General features: G+C 44.2%; 2 protein-coding genes across 2 annotated transcripts; one reads left to right on the plus strand and one right to left on the minus strand.

Moving 5' to 3' along the window:
* Window positions 1-1,852: 1,852 nt before the first annotated feature.
* On the minus strand, window positions 1,853-10,655 carry slc24a1 (solute carrier family 24 member 1; the record flags this gene model as incomplete). The annotated part of the gene is made up of 8 exons (XM_083655024.1): window positions 1,853-2,102; window positions 2,595-2,761; window positions 3,382-3,471; window positions 3,581-3,877; window positions 4,923-5,008; window positions 7,720-7,828; window positions 8,132-8,191; window positions 9,603-10,655. The coding sequence occupies 8 exons, from the start codon at window positions 10,653-10,655 to the stop codon at window positions 1,853-1,855; spliced, it is 2,112 nt and encodes a 703-aa protein (XP_083511150.1).
* A 1,086-nt stretch (window positions 10,656-11,741) lies between these two features.
* Window positions 11,742-22,158, plus strand: ints14 (integrator complex subunit 14). The gene is made up of 12 exons (XM_083654630.1): window positions 11,742-11,781; window positions 12,235-12,518; window positions 12,679-12,786; window positions 13,983-14,138; window positions 16,259-16,377; window positions 16,801-16,943; window positions 17,026-17,118; window positions 17,929-18,073; window positions 18,218-18,351; window positions 21,052-21,170; window positions 21,322-21,387; window positions 21,491-22,158. The coding sequence occupies exons 2-12, from the start codon at window positions 12,297-12,299 to the stop codon at window positions 21,722-21,724; spliced, it is 1,539 nt and encodes a 512-aa protein (XP_083510756.1). The 5' UTR covers window positions 11,742-11,781; window positions 12,235-12,296; the 3' UTR covers window positions 21,725-22,158.
* Window positions 22,159-22,350: the final 192 nt, after the last annotated feature.

Consider the following 22,350-nt stretch of genomic DNA (forward strand, 5'->3'; position numbering starts at 1 on the left):
AGCATCGCAAGTTCGCCCATTAATCTGCACAGCCATCACAAATTCGGCCATTAATCCGTCCTAATTAAAAACATCTGTCTCCGTTAGGTCACCCGCAGGCGTGCTCTTTACACTTCCTGAAGGATTCAGGAATCGTACGTAAAATGGCATAGGTGTGACCGAACAGAGACTTTGCATTATTATAGGATTACTTTGCAGCACAGTAGGCTATGATCAAGTGTAGAGTTTTGTTGGCAGCTGCAGCACTTAACTGTTCTGGCTGATGTTGCCGATACATGCAGTAGACGAAAAGCAAAGGAATTTGTTCTGAATCAAGGAGAACTCAATCGATGTGCACAACTTTTATCAATTGACCCTTTCTTTTGTACAAGATATATGTAGATGAACCAAAATAATTGACCCAAAAGGGAATAATACTGTTATGATTTGTTTACAGTTTTTTTAAGCAATACCTTTTTATAAAGTGATGAATTTTCTGCATAATGTGTTGTATGGGACCACCAAGGATAAAAGATTTCCTCAAAAACAGTACAATCGCATCAATGGTAGACAAATATTTTTTTTAATACTATTGGTTTAATCAACAATATTTTCATAAAGAAGTTAGTTTATTTACACAATAATGGAGATATAAAGATGTACAGAGTATTTGATTCAGGTATTTTGTATATTTTCTCATGGTCTTTCATTGTACAGTGTAGATTCCAGTTAAATCCACAGACCCATTTCAAAAACAGTGGACATTTTAACCACACAACGCATTATAAAACTGATGCTCATAAAACAGTGAAGACAGGGTTTTTGCACTAAGCATAAAGGATACTTTAAACAGCAGCTTTGACCTGCCTAAATCCAATTCCATTTCCAAAAATAAGTGGAATTAAGTCAGATGATTCACAATGTTAATATTGTCTTATATCGTTAACTGACAGAAACCTGCCTGCATTCAAGTCTGTTTGTGCAATGCATGCAGCTCTATAGTTTATTACTGGACTTCCACTACAAGAACCTATGATGTATAAGATGCTGTGTGCTTGGAATAAACACTTGACTCACAGCATGTACATGTACCACCACTTTGTAAGTTAACCATGACAGCAGAACACTGATGATGACCAAAACATAATTTGATGTCTAAATGTTGTTTACACTGTTGGTCAATTTAAACAATGTTTTGAAGTATTATTTGTCCTTTGTAATGCAGATACTAATTTGTATGGTTTTTACATAAAATAAATGAATGTTCTTTCAGACTGGATCTATGATTTGTTTTCGATTCTGAATAAACACACTTATTCTATGGGTGTCATAGAGATTCATTTTTCCAAACTGAGTGCCTATTTAAAAAAAGAAACTGGCGTGCTTTATCGCACAGTAAAATCAAACATTGATCAGTTTGATAAGTTGAATGTTTAAAAAAATAATTCAGTTGGAGAAAGTGTATATTATATATTATATAAAATTCACAATTAGAAACTACCCTATTTTGTATACCAACCAGAAAAATGTTATCCCCTCATATATATATTCATTCATTTAATACTGTTCTATAATTACATCTACATTATTGTCTATATTAGACTGATTTCCTTCAGTAATGCAAATGTCCATTAAAAGCTCACATTGTTACTAACAGTGAGTATGTAACCAGTTCTAGGAAAAGTTGCAGTGTGTATTTCTGCTGGCAAAACAACGTCACTGTCAGCAACTACTGTAGCTTTCTGCACGGTTTCTACAGACAGCCGGAGACGTTCCCACAATATCCACATGCATGCTGCTTAACAGAGTAGCTGCAGATGCACAAGTGTGGAGATAACACCTGGTGCAAGCGAAGGCTCACGCGTTCACACTTTCAGATGGAAATGGGGCAGAGGATGATGCGATCCTCAAGCATCACGCTAAGCACCAGGAAGACGACGTAAAGCAGAAACATAGTGGCACCCAGCAGCTTGTTCATCTTCCACTTGTTGATGGCAATGGAGATGATGACGAAGAGGAGCATGAGGAAGAGCAGCACGATGGCACAGAAGAGCCCATTGCTGCTGACCTGCACCGGAGCCAGGCCATGTGAGAGCGAGTACAGGAGCCAGGGGACTGGGAGACTTTTGAAAGGAAAGGACAGAATGAGAGGCAGAGAGGGAGACACAGGGAGCATCAGTGTTGTTTCTTTCAGCAGTGACTTGGCATAGGGCAATATGTGTATCTCACAATATTATTCAAAACATGATGTAGGGCTCACAATTCAATACAACCACATGTAATAAATAAAGGTTCAGTGACATCAAACTCTGACTGTGCAGAATTATTTGGTTTAGTAGATTTTAGTAGGTTTAGTCGATTGGTTAATTTATGAGTCATAAATCTTTCTAGTAATGGCATTGGCCAGCTAGAATGGCAACAACAATTTAAAAATGTCATTACAAAGTGTAAATAATATCATTTTGATGGAGATGTTATGAAATTGTGATGGGCATTGGACAAGCCGTCTCATTTGTGATTACTACAGCAGAGTTGAATATAACTAATTGCGATTGATTGAATTTCGACGTTTCGTCCCATCCCCAGACGTGACATGCGATGCTAAAGGAGCTCACCCCACAGTGATGTCAAAGATGTTACTGCCCACAGAGCTGGAGACAGCCATGTCCCCCTGGCCTTTGCGCGCTACAATCACACTGGTAATGAGGTCAGGGATGGAGGTTCCTGCAGCCAGGATGGTCAGGCCCATGATCTCCTCCGAGATGCCGATGGTCTCGCCCACCTAGGAGGGGAAACTAGTGTTAGAGAGAGAGAATGCTAAGCTACACAGAGTTTTAGAGCTATATTAGCTGAGGTTCAGGAGCAGGACCACACCTCAACCACTCCCCTTCCTGTCCTTTCCATGCCCAGCATACCTGATGATTCTCGTTTACGTGCCCCACCGTCCCGCCCCTTTCTCTTGCTCGCCCTCTACTCCTCTCTACTACGGGGGCCCCTGGGGGTCTGCTGCCATGCCCGGGGGCAAGGGCGGCTCCGTCAGAGAAACCCTTCCCCATCTTCCATTCAACGCAGTCTCCTCTTCATCACTCATATGTCTTAAATAAATATCCTCATTTGCATTTGATTGATGGTGTGGTCCTTGGCATATAATGATTCAATGCACACTCTCAACCTGACCTCAATGCACATCCAGGGAGAGTTTCAACTGAATGCAAGCAGCATATTGTGACACCTGTGAGCCCTATATGTGCACTCAGAGTGCACATAAATGCTATGCTTATAGCAATCTTTGGGGAGGCTTCAGAGGAAAACACAGCAGAACTCTGTGGGGAGCATTTCATACATTGCCTCTCAATATCAGATCTCATCTCTCTGTTTCACTAAACACACACGGGCACCAACCTGATGGGCCCACCACACCATGAGGTAGGAGAAGACAGCAATCCACAGAATAGAGCCCAGGAAAGTCATCACAAAGAATTTTCTGGAGGTCTGCAGGTGACAAAAGAGCATGGTAAAACCACCAAAGCAGTGTCTTAACCACAGTGTTGAGAATGAGACATGTGAGATACCGGTTCACTTCTCAGATTCTGGGACTTACGGGGTTGCGAACATCTGGAACTGTGAGCCACAGAGGGAAGACTATGGGGAGCAGGAAGAGGTAGGTGGCCTGCTTACGTCGCGTGTCGGGCCAATCTAAAGACAGAGGCTCGTCGTTTTCTTCTTGCTCTTCTTCCTCTGCTTCCTTCGCCACCTTCTCCTCCTCCTCCTCCTCTTCCTCATCATCATCATCATCATCTTCACTGTCCTCGTCACTGTCCTCGTCGCTGTCATCGTCATCGCTGCCATCGTCATCTCCTGAGCCTCCTGCCCCCGCATCTCCTGCTGGACAGTCCTCCTAGCAACAGGCATTTTGAGAAGCAAAACAGAAATAGAAGATGAACAGATGACGACAGGAGGTTCAATGGTAACACATTATTTGGATAGTCCGCCTACAGAGTCTACAGCAGTGATACTCAACTTGCGGCCCGAGGGCCAGATGCGGCCCGCGATAGGGTGCCAAGTGGCCCCCTGGCCATTTTCTAATTCACAATGAAAACTATAAAGACTGAGGTCCAGCTGCACGCCACCCAGGTACTATGTACTAACTACCGGTAAGTTAACTTATCCTATCCTGTGTGCACAAAATTATTAAACTCCGTCTGACACCCCAAATACCTACAATCCGCTACAGAAAAATGTATATGATTAAGGTTTGTTTATTAACTGGTCCCTGACCGCCTGTCATTTTGCAAACGTGGATCCCGGGCAAAGCAAGTTGAGTATTCCTGGTCTACAGAGTATTTGTAACATTTCAACAGCTTGTTAGTTGACATTCAACAATTCAACTGTTTCGCTTTTGTGTGTAGATGTTTCTTAAAAGTCGAACTCACGCTTAGGCAGGTAATTAGTACATTTATGTCAAACAGTGTGTGTGTGTCTCTTACCCCAATATTATTATTATGAATTTACAAGTATTTTTTTTACACAGGGACAAAAATGTAATACGATCAAACCTATTAGACCATAAATGTTCTAAGGGTGTATGAGGGTTTAACATATCTACAGTACAGAGTATATGTGACAATTCATGAACATATTCTCAGAATAATTTAGTAGCGCCAGTTGATGAGACTCAGGTGTGTGGAATGGGAACCAAACAGAATCTGTTGAACATTTATAGACAAAAGTGTCAACTAATAAGCTGTTGAAATGTTACAAATAGTGTAGACTCTCTGTAGGTGGACTATTCAAATAATGTTTTACCGATTTTAGTGCTGCCACACATTTGTTGTTTGCATACAGTTGTACAGTATAACTAGGCTGAGTCTTACATAGACAGGTATCATAGATTCACTTCTGCGCTTTTTGAGAGCCATCAGGACACTGTAGCTGCCGAGTACCTTCTTGTCCTCTGGCTCTTCCTTCTTCTCTGTTTCCATCACTGGGGAGGGATCCGGCTCTTTGGGCTGCTCAGGTTTGTTCTCATCTGGAAAGAAAATCAGGAAATTGTGTGTGGCCTATATCCCCCATGTCTTATCCAGTCAAGTATCTGCCAGAATTCCCATGTTCATTTCAAGGGTGGAAGTAACAAATGACATTTACTCACATTACTGTAATAGTGTAGCCTTTTTTGCACATTTTGAGTAGTTTTTCAACGTGTCTCTCTTTTTTTTAATATAATTTAAGAAGTTTTACTGAAGTGTTGTATGCACCGGTAGGCAGCTACTGTATATACTTGGCTATTTTAAATTAATTAATTTAAATTACATCCATTACAGAGTACAGATTCCGTGGCCCTTCATAAGTAGCAGAAACTGTACAATCCTAAATTAGCCAATTGTGGAGCCATTCACAGTGAGAAGTCATCTAGCTTTTAGAATTGCATGGAAAATATCACTCTCCAACAATGCTATCTTTTCTAAGACGTAACTCAGTAACTTTCACAATGAATACATTTTAAATTGACTACTCCTTACTTTTTTTTACACCAGTATTTTGACTTCTACATTGTGAGACTTTGCTCTGCAGCCCAGGCAGAGTGGAGCAGTGCAATGTGGACAACAGTGTAGACTACTGGCAGCAAGGGCTCCTGCACCACCTGCCATTTTTAATATTCACCACAATGTATATACAGTTTGGTTCGCATGTCTGTGGCATTAGTAAAAAATGAGAGAATATTTTTTTTCATACCCAGAGGTGTGTCTTTTTGACAGGGGCCTGGGTTGGATGTGATGGCTGATGAACATTGTTTCCCACTGGCCACACTGTTCAGAGTCTCAGCCTTCTCCTTGAATTTCTCTGCACACACACAAGCAAGCAAAAATAAGACAGAAATTATGTCATCCATTCAATTACTTGATCAGGTGACTCAGGGTGGCCTTGGCCTCCGTTGCCCCTCCCTCAGGCCATGATGCTCTGAGATCCCTAAGGCCACCTTGGCAGTGCCCTGCTACCAGCCTGCTCCTGTCAGTTGCTTTAAAAGTGTCAGTGGTCTCAGTTTAATCATGTAGCCTATGCAAAGGATGTGTCATTGGCTCATTTAACACACATTTCAGAAAAATCACTCTTCACGATGTCAATAGAGGAATTGCCTTTGTCCCCTGGCATATGGCCTTGTGCCCTACATTTTTTTTTGCGACAACGAAGGCTAGATGGCCTTGCATCTAAAATGACGAAATTCCCACCCTGATGTGACTGCAATACTTCTACAGTGATGAGGAGAACGAAGAATAAAATAATATCTAAGCAAATGAGGCAGAAACGTAAATTTGAAAAGTTTAGATGCAGACAGTAAATCTGTGCACCTACTACTAGGTCTCAGAAATGCGTTTCCACATGCAGTCTGTTCCTTTTTGGGAAAATGAATTTGATACTTTGATACCTTGGAAACCATTTTTCAAAACAATTTATAAAACAACAATTGATTCCTATGTCTCAGATGAACGACATCTATCTCAAAGAAGCACTAAGTTACAGCAGCGGCAGATGTGGATAACACAAACACATTGGGAAGACTCAGACAGACATTTAGCAAGATCAGTGCACCTCCTGATATCACATTCAAATTGTCTTTTCACCGTCCTCATCGTATCAGAGAGTAATGTCATTATGTACTACAATGATATAAACCTTGTGTCTTTTAATTTGACAGTCAATCATTATTGTAAAAGCCAAGTCACAGATGTTTATCATTGTGGCCCATATGACCTGCGGCCTCCATGGGCTGCCTTGAAGGAATGATTTCCATTCTGAGATAAAGGGAGTGGGTTGAAACCGGTTGAAAGCGGGGCCGCTGGCTGTGATCCAGATTTCTATAGGCTCAATCAAAAGCTGATTATTGTGCTGGAGAGTACTGGAGTATTTTGCTGCCTAGGGGGGCTGACAGTCACGCAAAGCAGGCCCCAGGGTCACAGGGCCAGAGACAGAGAGACACACAAGGCCAGGCAGTGTACTGCTGGAAACCGCCAGAAAAGAGCAAAAGTGTGCTACGTTCTGCCGGTGAAGCTCCCCACTGTCAGGTGAAAAGAAGCGGCTGGCAACTGCGCATGTGTCGGAGGAAGCACGGTGCTAGTCTACAGTTCTCCACAGATTGGCAGAGGGTGTGGAGCAAGCAGCGACCGGGGCAGCAGGGGGGAAATTGGCCAAATATAATTGGGGAGAAAATCAGAAAAAAAGAAAAGAGCAAAAGCGAACATTTCTCTGTAGCATGACCCAGTAAATTAATCATAAAAGAATACGCCATAACGCCGACCTCCCTAAACATCTTCTGTTGGACAAACACTCTGAGAAAACACTAGCTCCAGTCCAGCACCACATTATTCAGCTGGCTAGCCCTGCTTCATTATAAACAGATTGGGTTACTTCATCGTTGTGGGCTAACTGATCCAAGAGAACGAAAACATTTCTAAGCTGTGACACAATAGAAAACGATTTTTTTAAAATTGTGCTTTGTGTTTACTTAAAAAGCATAGCCACAGTTCATTGTATCCCAGGAACATTTTCATTTTCAAGTGTATAAATGGATCCCTCCTCATAGAGCCAGGTAGGTATTTATCTGCTTAGTATCAATCTGGATTTAGTGCTGCCTTCATTTGGAACACTTTGCTAATCCCTTTGACCAAGAGAGGGAAGTGTTCACTCGCTATTACAGGAGTTTTCATGGCACACAGAAAATGAAAAAGGTCAAAATGCACTCACGCCCTCCGAGAGGGTCTAATGTGTGGATCATGAGCTGGTAGATGGTGTTCCTCATGGTGCTGTTGTGTAGAGAGGTTGAACTCCTCCCTCGCTGAAGAGACGGCTTCACCTGGGGAAAGAGTGGATCCAATAACAAACAGGGACAAATCACTCTGGGAAATGTGGCTCTCGTGTATTTTCCTTTACAACTGCAGGAACATGTGGCAGGCCTTTTCCTGAAGGAGACTGTTTAACATAACTTTACAGGGGAATAAGACTGGAGAAAGGTAAATAATGATGTAAAATATATATATACATATACATAAATAGACAAAAATTGACAATGTGACAATGGTCAGTGTCAATGTGACAATGTCCAGTGTCAGGGTGTATGTTTGTATATCTTTTTGTTGATTGATTGTTTGACTTTTACCTTTAACTGATTCTTGTCGTCTGGAGTTGCGGGGACATGATTGTCTTCACCTTCCTCATTTGCCTGTGTGCAACATGTATTTCCGGTGATAATTATTCAGTGGTAAAGACAGAACAATGTACTTTCATTTTGGTGCAGTGTAGTCTCTGGGCTTATGCATCACTGTGACATATACTCTTAGGGTTTCTTTTGTATTGTGTGTCGGCCCTTTATTGTGTTAGAATCTGGTGAAAACTATCATTCACCCCTATTAAAAAGAAACAAGAAGACTATAATGCGATTGTATGATGTGCAATGGTATTTACACTGGAAGAAATAATCTCAAATTTACCCCTTGGGAACCGCTCCAGCAGTATATCCAGCTCAAGAAAAAACCCTGAGCATGCATGAATAGGTTTACTTACTTTGTATAAATTAAGCCTCAATCACACTTAGGGTCAAACACGCTATATGTTGATACTAGTACAGTTAGTACAGCGCTGTCACGCCTCAAAGGTTAGAGTGTGTTGTGAATGATCAGCTTTGGTTCTCCAAGGCCTAGGCAAGCATCACTCCACTCTTTTGCCATGATTTGCACATAAACCTTACCCCACAGGTGGGAGCAGACATGTCGGATTAGTAACATGACATCCTGCCTCATTTAAAAAAAAAACACACTGCTTTGGGTTTGTGCTGAGCATGAAGGAATGACACAAAATGATCAATGAGTGAACAGATGTTTTCTTGAATACACATCTGCATGGCATATGGAGTGGCATACTGTGTGCCTTTGTTACATGTCAGCCCATATTAAATGGTGGCACGGTGTCTCAGTGTTTAGAACTGTCCCTCACAGCAAGAAGGTCGTGGGTTCGAATCTCCACCCCCGTCCTTTCTGTGTGCAATTTGCATGTTCTCCCCGTGTCTGCGTGGGTTTCCTCTTACAGTCCAAAGGTATGCTGTGTTTGGGTAGTATTGTAATGCAATCTAGTAAAACATATATCATGTATGTATGTTGTATGTTGTGTGTAGATAGGGGATGTAGGCTATGGCTGGGATGCTGCTATGTAAAGCCCTTTGAGACATGCTTGTGATAAGGGGCTATAAACATAACTGAACTGAACATGTGACTCATGTTAACATGAGCTTGGTTGTCTCAACAGAAGAAAAGCTGTGGATGATTTGTAAAGTATCACAGATTCTGCTTCTTTGAACTCATCAAGAGTTATACCTCAAATCACTGCAGGTGTTGCTGTTAGAACCTTTAAGAGTGTTTTCTCAACTGAAGGGTGATGCTATAACATGTTTGTATGCTAAGTATACTGTATGTATCTTTAGGTGACTTGGCTTGTTCCGCACCTGTATTGAAAAAAAAATCTACTAATCTTTATGCCAGTCTTTATACCATTGAGTAGGCCTACAGTGAAAAGCTTTGAATTCTCATTTTGACTCCAGATGGGGGCCATGTTTACTCATAGGGAATAGGACATACCTTTTCAGGTTCCTCCACAGCAATAATTTTGACAATGTTCTTGTGATTGTGGAGTAGGCTCTTGAAGGCCCGCTCTAGTTGCACATTGAACTTCATGAAGATCACATACAGAGTGTATCCGGCCACCAGTGTGATGCTCTCCCACCACATGATGACGTTGTCCAAGAAGAAGACGATGAGTAAGATGAGGTCAACGATGTAGAAGGACACGTCTCTGAAAAGGGGCCACCAGGTTAGATGGAGCACCTCCCGAGAAAGCAAAGCGCACATCCCAATCACAAACAAGATGTTGAAAACTGCCGAGCCCACTATGGTGCCGATACCAACATTGCTGTGAGCAATAAAAACTCCAATCAAGGAGGTGCAGAGCTCAGGCGCAGAGCCTCCAGCGGCCATGAAGGTGGCCCCGGCTACATCGTCAGATATAGCCAACTTGTCTGTGATGACCGCCAGGGCCGGAACAAAGAACTCATCACACACAATCGCGAGTGACACGAACATGTACATCATCCCAAAAATGTGAAGCATCACCCAGCCTCTTCTACGGTCTTCGACGGAGAAGATATCCCGGGGGTAATCACCCTTCATCTGAGGAGCTTCACCAGGGAAGTCGGGAGTGGTGTTTTGTACTGGACGGAGCGGAGGTGGGGTGGGGGGCTCCTGTGGGGGCTCGGGGGCCACATAGATGCAGTGCACAATAGTCCGGTTTGTAGCTGGTGACAGCGGGGGTTCAGTGGTGGTGGGGGATGTTTTAAAATCTAAAGTTGTGACCGCGCGGGTGTGCGGCCGTGGCGTGGTTTGATCTGTGAGCTCTAACTCGTGCGTCGCAGTGATGGGTTCCTCCAGGCCCCGAGTCTCCACCGCTGCCTCCTCCACGCCCCATGTGGACCCCTCTGCTGGGTCCTCTCCGATCTGAGCACCTCTGATCTGCACTGACAAAGGCTTGGACACTCGGGCACTGATGGTTAGCTGGTAGACAGTACACAGGAAAACCCCAGAGAGAAGAAACAAAACACGACTCAGCTGCAGGCGCTTCCTTCGTGTGCAATACATTTCCCCCGCCCCCAAAAGCAACAGCCGTATTGGCTATGGAGAATCAGGCTGCATAAATGGGCAGGGGTCAAAGGGCAAGTCCAGTTTTCTCCCCAGAAGACCATGGGGTGACAGTCTTCAAGACTCCAGCGGTGAGATTCATGTCATGTCATGGGAAAGCCCAGCCTGTTGTAAAAGAAATAAAACAGTGACATGCCAGCAGCAGGTGGCATACCGGTAATGGATGAGCAAGAACGTTACTCGGATAATGCTTTTGAGACAAACATTGTCTGTCATAGCTTGGTTTAAAAGCCCAGAAAATTGAAAATTCCTGTTACTGCTGAGGCTGATGTGGTTTCCTAGGAAACAGAATTAACCTGAGTGACAGAAAAAGACCTAAAACACCTTAAAGCGTCCAACTATTCAACAAAAGGCACAGAGAAACAACAACCTCATAATAAAACAAATGAGTATAAAACTACATGTGTGGATATTGTGTCAAAGAGAACAAACAAAACAGTGAATTTCAACAACAACAACAACAACAAAAAAGTACATGTCACAGACACAGGCTTACCTTAGACTGAACTAGGTTATCAGGGATGCAAAAATGTCCAATATAGATTCCCACAGCTGGGTACTCACAAACGTGCAAACTGTTGCCAATGGCCAGAGGCTTATGTAGGACGCAGGACAAGTCTTCACCATGGATCAGCATAATACCTAATACCTGAAGTCTTATAAGAGGATTATGCTCATTGTTGTCTCACTCTCACTTTATCTTGAGCCTAGCCGAGTAATATTTCATTTACTGCTAAATAAAAGTGGTGCCGCCTTGTCTTAAATGCTAAGGTTACATGTAGCCATTACTTGAAAAGAATAATGTGTTGATAATGAAACAACGATTACATAAAATGTTGAATTGGAAGGGTACATTCAAGGTCTAATATCTCCCTACATCCGAACTATAGTTTAAATTTTACAATGTGCATAGGTATATTTAAATTGTAACATTCACGACATCTCTCACTGATGTTCTATCACTTTTTTCCTCGGGGACTGTCAACTAGGAACTAATTAATCCAGAGAACAGTGTTCTCGCCCGGACGGAAGTAGTGGTGCACAACACAAATCCTGGATGAAACACGTATGGTTTCTTTTCATACTGAGCATTTAATTAGTTGCAGTTTAACTTGTGTTGAGTGCGCTTTACTTGCATTCATTCAATAGTATCGAACATGTTAATCAGTCGGGGCTTTTTAAAGTTGCATCATGCTAAATTTAGTTAGCCCGGGCTGGCTAGCAGTTAGTAGCTTAGTGCTTTGCCATTAGTTTTCAGTGGTGTGTGTTGTCATAAACTTTGATGTAGCCCTTACATCTGCAGATCTGTCGTCGTTTCTTTGTGTTGGGGATATAACATTAACCGAGCTAACGTTATAACAACGTAACTAAGTCACTTAACGCTAGCTAACGTTAAAATATAATATTTTTAACATTGTCATCCAGGGTCCAGGGACTCTTAACATGTCCCATCCCCAGATCCATCATGGACCGACACACTTACAGTAATCCCATGTGTTATTTTGTTTGTCTTATTCAGTGGGAGTACATTGGAGGTCCATCTAAGTCCAGTGTGGTTTAAAGTAACTGTCAGAGCAAGCCATGCCTACCGTGGTGTTAATGGACGTGTCTCTGTCCATGACACGACCAGTGTCTCTGGACGGCAGCGAGGAGTTCCAGAGGAAGAACTTGGCTGTTCACGGACTCACTATGTTGTTTGAACACATGGCTGCAAACTACCGCTTAGAGTTCACATCCCTGGTGGCCTTTTCCTCACTCTGGGAGCTCTTGGTGCCTTTCACCAGAGACTACAACACATTACAGGTACAACATGCCTGATATGATGCTCATATTCTTCACTTTGGACTTGTCATTGTTGACAGTGAAGTGAACCGTGTTTCCCTCTCTGGTCTGTCAGAGGCTGAGCTCAGAGGCGAGTTGTGGATTGCTTGTTTAAATTGTGTTTCTTCCTTTTCCTGTGCAGGAGGCTCTAAGCAACCTGGAGGACTATGACAAAACCTGTGTTGAATCAGCTCTTAATGGAGTTAGCAACATAGTGCAGCAGGAGTGGGGCAGCTCCTGTCCCTGTCAGGTTTGTTTGTCAAGTCCTTCGGCTTTAAATAATGCCATTGCAGGTGTAATGTGGTTATTATTGGTCAACACTATTTCTGATACCCGTTGGAGCACGCAATCACTGGACGTTTAGTCAGGCATCACTTACAGAATTGGCATGCAGCCTATCCTCTCTCTCCCAGAGTGCTTTCTTAGCCCACCGGAAATGGATGAATGAATGGACTATGGAGATGGCGCATTCCAATAGTATAAAATGGTATACTCTTCCAGTCTCCTAAATTCAATTGCTGTCAATGGCAGTAGGGGATCGGAAGAGTAGCAGTGGCGAAACCCACGTGACACAGATATAGGAAGTGACTGGAAGTTGAGCTGTCTCTATAGTGTAATGTCTCGGAGTCCACTTCCAGGGCTCATTACAACTCCACTTAGGTTAGGTGTCCTCCATCAGTAGCTAACGTATGGAGCTCTCCATGGAGCTGAACCTGTGTTCACTCATTTTGGCCACTAATTAGCCATTTTTGCCCATTTAGTCGGCCCTAATTGAAAAATCCGGCCCTGTCACTGTCTGCTCGGGACCCCTGCAGGTACCCGTGCCAAATATGGATGCTGTCAGGCTAACAGTGTCTGAGAAAAATGAAACCGAGTCACAGAGATAGATACATACCGGTACATAGACCAAATGAACTTGAAGCCAGGAGTCCAGGAAGATGTCTTATAGAAATATATTTAATAACCCATACATTCTCTGGCAATATGTATTGTCAGAGGGCTGAATCTCAATGTACACATTCTGATACGTTATACAGAGTCAAATATTCAGCGGCGATGTCACAATTTGAGATATGCTTTATAGGCAAAGGAAGAGGGAAGGCAGAGAGGAGGGGTGATGACTTGAATTGGAGCCTACAGGGCTGCCTGTCTGTATCTGCAAGTGTTCCTGTCTCATGGCCATTGTCATGCTGAGTTTCTGAAGGCCAGAGCAAAGGGGAGAAATCTCCTGCTTGATAAGCTAGTTATGTGTCAGATGTCATGTCATAATGTGTGAGATGTCATGTCATTGTAACTCACTGTAGCATAATTATGTGTATGCAAATATAGCTTATTGATTAGGAAATGGCATGGAACTTATATTTTTCTCCAACAATAGGTTTGCGCATTTACTGTATGTGTAAGGTATTGTGTTGTATTTATGTAGTTAATCATTTTGTCCTACAGGTGGTGCTGGTGACAGATGGGTCTCTTGGTATTGGGAAGGGTTCCCTGCGTCATTCCCTCAACACCCTGAAGCATCGTGCGGATGACAAGAAATTCCCTCTCCCTTTCCCTTTTCCAGCCAAACTGTTCATCTTGTGTGTAGCCAATCCAGAGGAGGTACTAAATCACCCAGTTTTTGCTTTGTCTTATCGCTTCCAAATCTCCCACCAGATCAGGTTATCTTGAACAGCTTCAAGATGTTGCTGCATTTCATTTATATCTACCGGTACTACATCTTGAGTCTGAACCTTGGAGGAACCAAGGAAGCAGAAGGATGCTCTCACAGAAGGCGACGCATGTGTGTAAAAGCCCCAACAGTGTCTTAGTGAAGCCCTGTTTTATACACTCTTGGTCAGTCAAAGCACATTTTCCTGGCAAGAATGTCACTTAGCTCATCGTGTCATCGTGACCTGGCTCTACTGCTTCAGGACAAAACCATTCAACAGAATATTGCTCAATGCTCAGAGACACAGTCTCTGAGATGATCGGAGTCTCCGGAGATGATCCTCCAAACATAATTTTTGGCCTTCAGTGTTATTTCCCAATCTTATGGAACATCAATTTGATGAACTACCATATTTCCCCAAAAACATGTTGACGACAAACTGTGGTTGAGCAATCTGGTTATACAACATGCTAAACATGTTTTTTTCACAAACCGGACCACGAAACAGGGTGCAAACCAACTCTACACCCACACGACCTGGACTCATACCCACCGGCTTCTCACCCGCAGACATGGCCAATTGTGTCTGTAGGAACGTCTGACCAAGCCGGAAGTATCACTGGCGCCTGTCGGTGTCTTGACCACAAAGCAGGTGACAAGAAGTGGCTGGGATCTAATGCGATGGCTTCTTCTAGGATCATATCCAAAACACATATATGTCAAGAGTGTGATTTAATTATTGCAATGTTAAATGCTACATAGTGTACATCCTAACAAATTGCATTAATCAAGAACAATATTTCCCAAAGTGGCCTTGTTTTATTAACCTTGCGAGGCAGCTGGATTTGTGCGAGATCATGAGATTACGATCACACAACAAATCCATCTTGCCACACTCCAATCTATTGGTTTGTATCGACCAATCAACGTCCCACCCGTAGCTGCCAGCCAGTGAGAGCGAGCCCGGGATAGACTCGACGGAGTTTCCCGAGCGACTCGTTCCAAGATGGTTATGTGAAAACAAACCATCTGGCAGCGTTGGGTTATTGTTTTATTATAATAAATGATTTTCTCTAATGTGCACTGTAACTTGTTGTAGGTCAGTGGACTCACTCTTTCATTGGATTTGAAATTGCAGCCTCTTGTGATCGAGTCATTGCAGTAGTTAAAATATGTTGGCTATAACATAGACTCAGCCCTCAGTCTTAATCCGTTTCACTACGGTAAGACTGAGAATATTACTATTTAAATTGAGATGTAGAGCAGGTGCGCTTCCTCAGATTGCCTCCTTGGCTGTGGGTGCTCAGCTACTGAAATTAGTATCAAAAAAATCACTACAAGAGTGAAGGTAGCAGCACTCCAAAAATTAAGATGCAAGACTTCAGATTTCCATTTTCTTTGAAGAAGAAAATGGAAATCTGAAGTCTTGCATCTTAATTTTTGGAGTGCTGCTACCTTCACTCTTGTAGTGATTTTTTTTATTACTATTTAAATCTTTGCATAATGTTAGATGGCGCTGTTGGAAGCCTTGCATTGGAGAACCAATCATGAGTGTTGTGGGCGGGCCTGCTTTCTGGGGGCAGTGACGCTCATGCAGAACCGGTGTCTCGCAAAACATCGCCGCGTTTGCGCAGAAACATATTAATTACTTAGAAACAAACATAACCTGTTAATAGGACGTGTTTCATCCGGCCCCGGCGGCTAGAGGTCTTTCCCCCAGCGATAAGCCTGACTCCCCAGGCTAACGTTACAGAGCCTGCTGATGACTCACAGTAGCAAGTGGACCACTTCCGGGTAGGAAACATTATTGTAAAATAAACAACAGGTATAAACTCTCTTTGCAGCACATCGGTGTCTTGCTCTATATTGGAACTATGAAACATTGCATTGCCGCTACCAAATAAAATTCTAATAATAAATGTAGGCGTGTCTGCTGCCGGCCGTTCTCGCCGGGCTCGAAGAGACAGTTTCTGACAGTGAAATTCCCAGATGTTTGGTGGCGCAGCTCACCAAACGTCTGGGAGCTGAGACTAGCTATAACAAGGATATCCTTTCTCTTTTGTAACTGCAGTTACAGACGACTGATGCCATGGACAATTTGGAGGAGCTGCTTCATCTCAGTGGAGGGGAGGGACAGATCTTCACTATGGAGGGGCCGCTGTGCCTGAAGAGTGTACAGGCCATGTTTGGGTATGACTGTGTTGAAGATGTATGCCAGTACCTTCTCTTTGCCTTTACTGAAGATCACACTAATGCTCTAGTTTTGTTATTCTAAGATGGTTTAGAATCAGGTGCAGCTTTTACCTCTGTTAAGGTATTAAATAGCAAAAAAAACACCTAAGAAAGGCAAATCCAGTTAAGACTGTTTAATATTATTTATTTATAAAACATGGTTAAGGCAGCAAGTGACAAGTGTCACTTATAGATGTAGAGGTACTAATGACATCAAATGAAAAAGTAAATCATTCCAACAATTTCAATATGGATGGATGCAGGAGCCCAAGTATCCTGAGAACAGACCAAGTCAGTTTAGGTGCTGTTGGCTATTGCAAAGACACAAGTTCTTAGATTTATTTTTGAGAAACACTGCTTTAAACTGGCCTGTGTCTCCAGGAGGCTGATTGACCAGGCATACTCTCCCTTCCATGCTGTCCTGCGCTGTGGGAACCAGTGTGCGGACGTTCAGGTCTTCCCTCGCCCAGAGCCTGTGGTGGTGGATGAAGAGGTGGAGCCCATGCCCAGAGCAGTCAACACAGGTAGCCAGCTGGCTTCCAAAGCATTGCATGTTTAACAAATTAGTACTTTTTTGTTAAATATTCACTCTACTGTGTGTTTCAGATTTGGAGATTGTGGGCTTCATTGAGATTGGTGACATTTCCAGTCCTCCTGTCATATCCAGACACTTAGTACTGCCCATTGCTGTAAACAAAGGTTTGTGTTGAATAGTTTTACTGTGTTTTATAGAAAAACTATAAATCACTATACATGTAAGGGCCGTTTTTGTTATTATTTTATTTTGGTTATCCTCCCACCACTTGGGGGAGCAGTGCTGCTGTCAATTTGGGCAGAGCCACAGCGGTAATATAATCAAGCCATGCCCTGGCACAGGTGCTGCTATTTTTGAGAGAAGCAAACATGTTTTTGACGTCAATGTGCGTCAATGAATCAATGAATAACATTGCCTGTGTTTATTTGTCTATGATTGGACTTGAAGTCTTTGCACACAGAGTCAGTTTTTTCGTCCAAAATTGACGCACGAAAAAAAAAGAATACGACCTCATTTGTGTCAATCATCATTGACACACCGAGTCCGACAATTATGTCAGTCATTTAGGTTTTCGGACAAGGTTCGATTTTCTGCATTTTTCGCATCAGTCAATAGCTTTTTGCGAGCTGGTACCCGTCTGTGTTTTCAGATGACGGATTAAGAAAACGGATTAAGAAGATCAAGCGAACTGTGTGTGCAAAGACCATTAGACCTATTACAGAGGAAGTGTCTACATTTTGTTTGTTATTGAAAACATAAGTACATAAATCACTTTTTTTGAAAACATTGGACATTTTGTCATTTTTGCACGTGCCTAAACATAATCAATCAGCAACCGTTGTGGTGTTTTTTTGATAGGCAAAAGGGGCACTACAATACAAATCAACTGAGCAATGTGCCATGGTGTCACATTTACAAACAGGCGTATGTGATAAGTCAGTGCTCTGATGCATGTGATGTGTGCTTCGTTACAGAGGTGGATGAAGTTGGCACAGGAGCCACAGAGGAGCTTGAGGAGGAAGTCTCAGCCAGTCAAATGGCAGGAAAGAGTCCAAACTTCTGTGTCCTTTTGCACGGCAGTCTGAAAGTGGAGGGCATGGTGGCACTGGTGCAGCTGGGGTGAGATGCTACACAGCTTTTGACCTTTACACACATTTATATAATATATTGTATATATTATTATTATATATTATATTTTGCGTATAATGAGCTGATGTATTTTGTCATGAATGAATGACCTCAACCTATTGTGTCTTTTTCCAGGCCAGACTGGTACGGCATGCTGTACTCGCAAGCAGACAGCAAGAAGAAATCTAATCTGATGATGTCTCTGTTTGAGCCTGGTCCAGAGCCTCTGCCTTGGCTGGGAAAAGTGACACATTTGGGCCCAATCTCAGGTAACCTCAGCATGCAGCATGCCAGGGTGTCAGGTGTTCTGCAGACATTCTCAAATACACTGCTACCGCATGCGCTAGGACGTGTCATCAGTGATGTTATCTGGGGTCGTAAGGTGTTTCGGGTCTGTCAACATCATACACCCTCGCCCAGTAGACCCAGCCGAGGCCAATTAAGACCCCGACTCACGTCCCAGAAGCCGCTACGGATCAGCCTTACTACTCTATCTGCAACGTTGCCCGCGGGAGGGGTAAAAGAAAACCCAATCCGCTGCAATAGAGCTAGTGCTACGCCGCAGTATTGGCCCTTCGGTGCATGGAGGATCTAGGCTCTGTGGGTTTCTCCCGGCCGTGCTCCTCCTTCGTCTCACCAGACCCCCCTCATGACAAAGGCAATCCAGAGGCTGAAGGGATGCCTCAAGGACGCCTCAAGAGGGCCTGTGCGCTGCACGTCATTTACCTGCGTCGAGCACCTCGCTCTAGCCTGGAGGACCCCAGGCCGCGCCGATCTTGCGCAGATTTTCAGAAGGCTAATCCGTAGCGTTTGTGGATTTCTCCCTCACGAGAGAGCCAAGATGGGGTGCTAATCCCATCCCGTACCGGGTTGCCGTCTCTCCGGCCGTCAACTGTCTCTCCAGCTCGTCACCAAACTATACTTGGTTGTCACCTAGTCTTTCCTAAGTGTCACTGGCCAGAGGCAAGCCAGGATTCTACATTCTCAAATACACTGCTACCGCATGCGCTAGGACGTGTCATCAGTGATGTTATCTGGGGTCGTAAGGTGTTTCGGGTCTGTCAACATCATACACCCTCGCCCAGTAGACCCAGCCGAGGCCAATTAAGACCCCGACTCACGTCCCAGAAGCCGCTACGGATCAGCCTTACTACTCTATCTGCAACGTTGCCCGCGGGAGGGGTAAAAGAAAACCCAATCCGCTGCAATAGAGCTAGTGCTACGCCGCAGTATTGGCCCTTCGGTGCATGGAGGATCTAGGCTCTGTGGGTTTCTCCCGGCCGTGCTCCTCCTTCGTCTCACCAGACCCCCCTCATGACAAAGGCAATCCAGAGGCTGAAGGGATGCCTCAAGGACGCCTCAAGAGGGCCTGTGCGCTGCACGTCATTTACCTGCGTCGAGCACCTCGCTCTAGCCTGGAGGACCCCAGGCCGCGCCGATCTTGCGCAGATTTTCAGAAGGCTAATCCGTAGCGTTTGTGGATTTCTCCCTCACGAGAGAGCCAAGATGGGGTGCTAATCCCATCCCGTACCGGGTTGCCGTCTCTCCGGCCGTCAACTGTCTCTCCAGCTCGTCACCAAACTATACTTGGTTGTCACCTAGTCTTTCCTAAGTGTCACTGGCCAGAGGCAAGCCAGGATTCTACATTCTCAAATACACTGCTACCGCATGCGCTAGGACGTGTCATCAGTGATGTTATCTGGGGTCGTAAGGTGTTTCGGGTCTGTCAACATCATACACCCTCGCCCAGTAGACCCAGCCGAGGCCAATTAAGACCCCGACTCACGTCCCAGAAGCCGCTACGGATCAGCCTTACTACTCTATCTGCAACGTTGCCCGCGGGAGGGGTAAAAGAAAACCCAATCCGCTGCAATAGAGCTAGTGCTACGCCGCAGTATTGGCCCTTCGGTGCATGGAGGATCTAGGCTCTGTGGGTTTCTCCCGGCCGTGCTCCTCCTTCGTCTCACCAGACCCCCCTCATGACAAAGGCAATCCAGAGGCTGAAGGGATGCCTCAAGGACGCCTCAAGAGGGCCTGTGCGCTGCACGTCATTTACCTGCGTCGAGCACCTCGCTCTAGCCTGGAGGACCCCAGGCCGCGCCGATCTTGCGCAGATTTTCAGAAGGCTAATCCGTAGCGTTTGTGGATTTCTCCCTCACGAGAGAGCCAAGATGGGGTGCTAATCCCATCCCGTACCGGGTTGCCGTCTCTCCGGCCGTCAACTGTCTCTCCAGCTCGTCACCAAACTATACTTGGTTGTCACCTAGTCTTTCCTAAGTGTCACTGGCCAGAGGCAAGCCAGGATTCTACATTCTCAAATACACTGCTACCGCATGCGCTAGGACGTGTCATCAGTGATGTTATCTGGGGTCGTAAGGTGTTTCGGGTCTGTCAACATCATACACCCTCGCCCAGTAGACCCAGCCGAGGCCAATTAAGACCCCGACTCACGTCCCAGAAGCCGCTACGGATCAGCCTTACTACTCTATCTGCAACGTTGCCCGCGGGAGGGGTAAAAGAAAACCCAATCCGCTGCAATAGAGCTAGTGCTACGCCGCAGTATTGGGCAAAGAAATAGTGAGCTCTCTGGATATTTGTAACAAACCCCCTACTGAGTGTTAAACACTAGAACCGCTATAACTAACAATAAATGAGACTGTCATCATTTTGGCAACTTTATCCACTGCTCTCAAAGCATCACTGTTCATAAACCCTCAGTCAGCATGCTTATTTATTAATATACCGGTAGTTTAATATTTGTTATGCAGACTTTAATGTGAAACTGTCCTGTTTTATGGAACCGACGATGACACACTAACCCATGTGAGGTAGATAACTATTCATTCCGATTCCGAGATCAAAGGCCTCTCTGTATGTGTACATAATCAAATAGTTAATCATTTGCACACACTCCCCTTTGCCTGCTTTGGCCATCATTCTGATTTTGCATAACATTTGTCTTCTTTCAGAGGCTACTGAAAACCCCTATGGAGAGGATGATAGTAAAAGTCCTTTCCCTGTGCAGCCCCACATCAAGCCAAGCTATGCCCAGAATGTCACTGTGTGGATTAAGGCCAGTGGACTGCAGGTACAAAACTGTGTGAAAATCGTGATTAGGATCTATCATTGTTTGTGATATTATTTTAGTAATTTTAGGAGTTGAGCACTGAATAAAAGCATTTTTGATATGGGTCATTTTTTGTTTTGGTGGCTTTAATATGCACGTTATCACCCCACAGACTGATGTGCAGAAGATCCTGAGGAATGCAAGGAAACTGCCTGATAAGACTCAAACATTCTATAAGGTAAACGTCACGGCAAACGGATTATGCTTGGGGTTTATTTAAAAATAACACATTTGTTGAACTAGTTTAATTTCAAATGCTGTTTTCTGTTTGAATCTGCCAGGAGCTGAACCGCCTGCGGAAGGCTGCCTTGGCTTTCGGGTTCTGGGAGCTGCTGAAGGCAGTGGCTGACCTGCTGGAGAGAGAGTGCACCATGCTCCCAGACTCGGCCCACCCAGATGCTGCTTTCCAGCTGTCCCACGCCGCACAGCAGCTCAAACTGGCTAGCACCGGTGACTCTCAGTATGCTGCGTTTGAGCACAACATTGCACCCATGCACACCGACTTCTCAAGCTGAGCCACAGCTGAAGAACAGACTAAAAGTACAGCAATCTGTGTGAACTGGACTTGCTGCTAGATTGCTCCCTCAAAGGTGTCAAAGGTCAACAAGGCTGTGTGTGCCGCCCACATGCAGCTACACCATCCTGAAGGCAGCAGCCGGTGTATGCTAGTCATCAAAAGGGCCACTGCTTACAGAACTAATAAGAGTTTCAAATGACTCACAGACTGATCAGTACTCAGTGATGCTCCCTAAGCAGAGTAAAACCTGCTTAGTGACGGAGGGGTACACATTTTGTTAAATGCTGGTGTGTACATTTTTTTAATGTCACGCAAGTTAGGAAACTAGCGGGAGCTCGGGGCAAAATTCCCCTAAAAAAACTAAAATTGCCCTTGGAATTGGGATGTTGGGGGCTTTTAAATGTCCCCTAAAATAAAGAGTTTAATACTTTATGTATTTTAATGTTATTGAATTTCTGTCTTTGCAAAGCGTGACTCAAAAATACCCAGCTAGGCATGCGTACCTGCACAACCCCCGCCAGGGTTTGAGTTATAATCTGAGAGCTATGGGGGTCCCCAAATCGGTCGCCACAAAAAATAAATACATTTTTTCCCCTCAAACTGTGGCAATTTGAAGCCAGATTT

This window comes from Poromitra crassiceps, assembly GCF_964638095.1.
Source record: "Poromitra crassiceps genome assembly, chromosome: 18".
NCBI lineage: Eukaryota > Metazoa > Chordata > Actinopteri > Beryciformes > Melamphaidae > Poromitra > Poromitra crassiceps.

Bases quoted from the DNA above. Each gene is read 5' to 3' on its own strand.
- ints14 (XM_083654630.1), top strand. From the start codon at position 12,297: ATGCCTACCGTGGTGTTAATGGACGTGTCTCTGTCCATGACACGACCA. The intron at 12,787-13,982 runs GTTTGTTTGTCA...TTTGTCCTACAG, and splicing joins GCAGCTCCTGTCCCTGTCAG to GTGGTGCTGGTGACAGATGG. The intron at 21,388-21,490 runs GTAAACGTCACG...TGAATCTGCCAG, and splicing joins AGACTCAAACATTCTATAAG to GAGCTGAACCGCCTGCGGAA.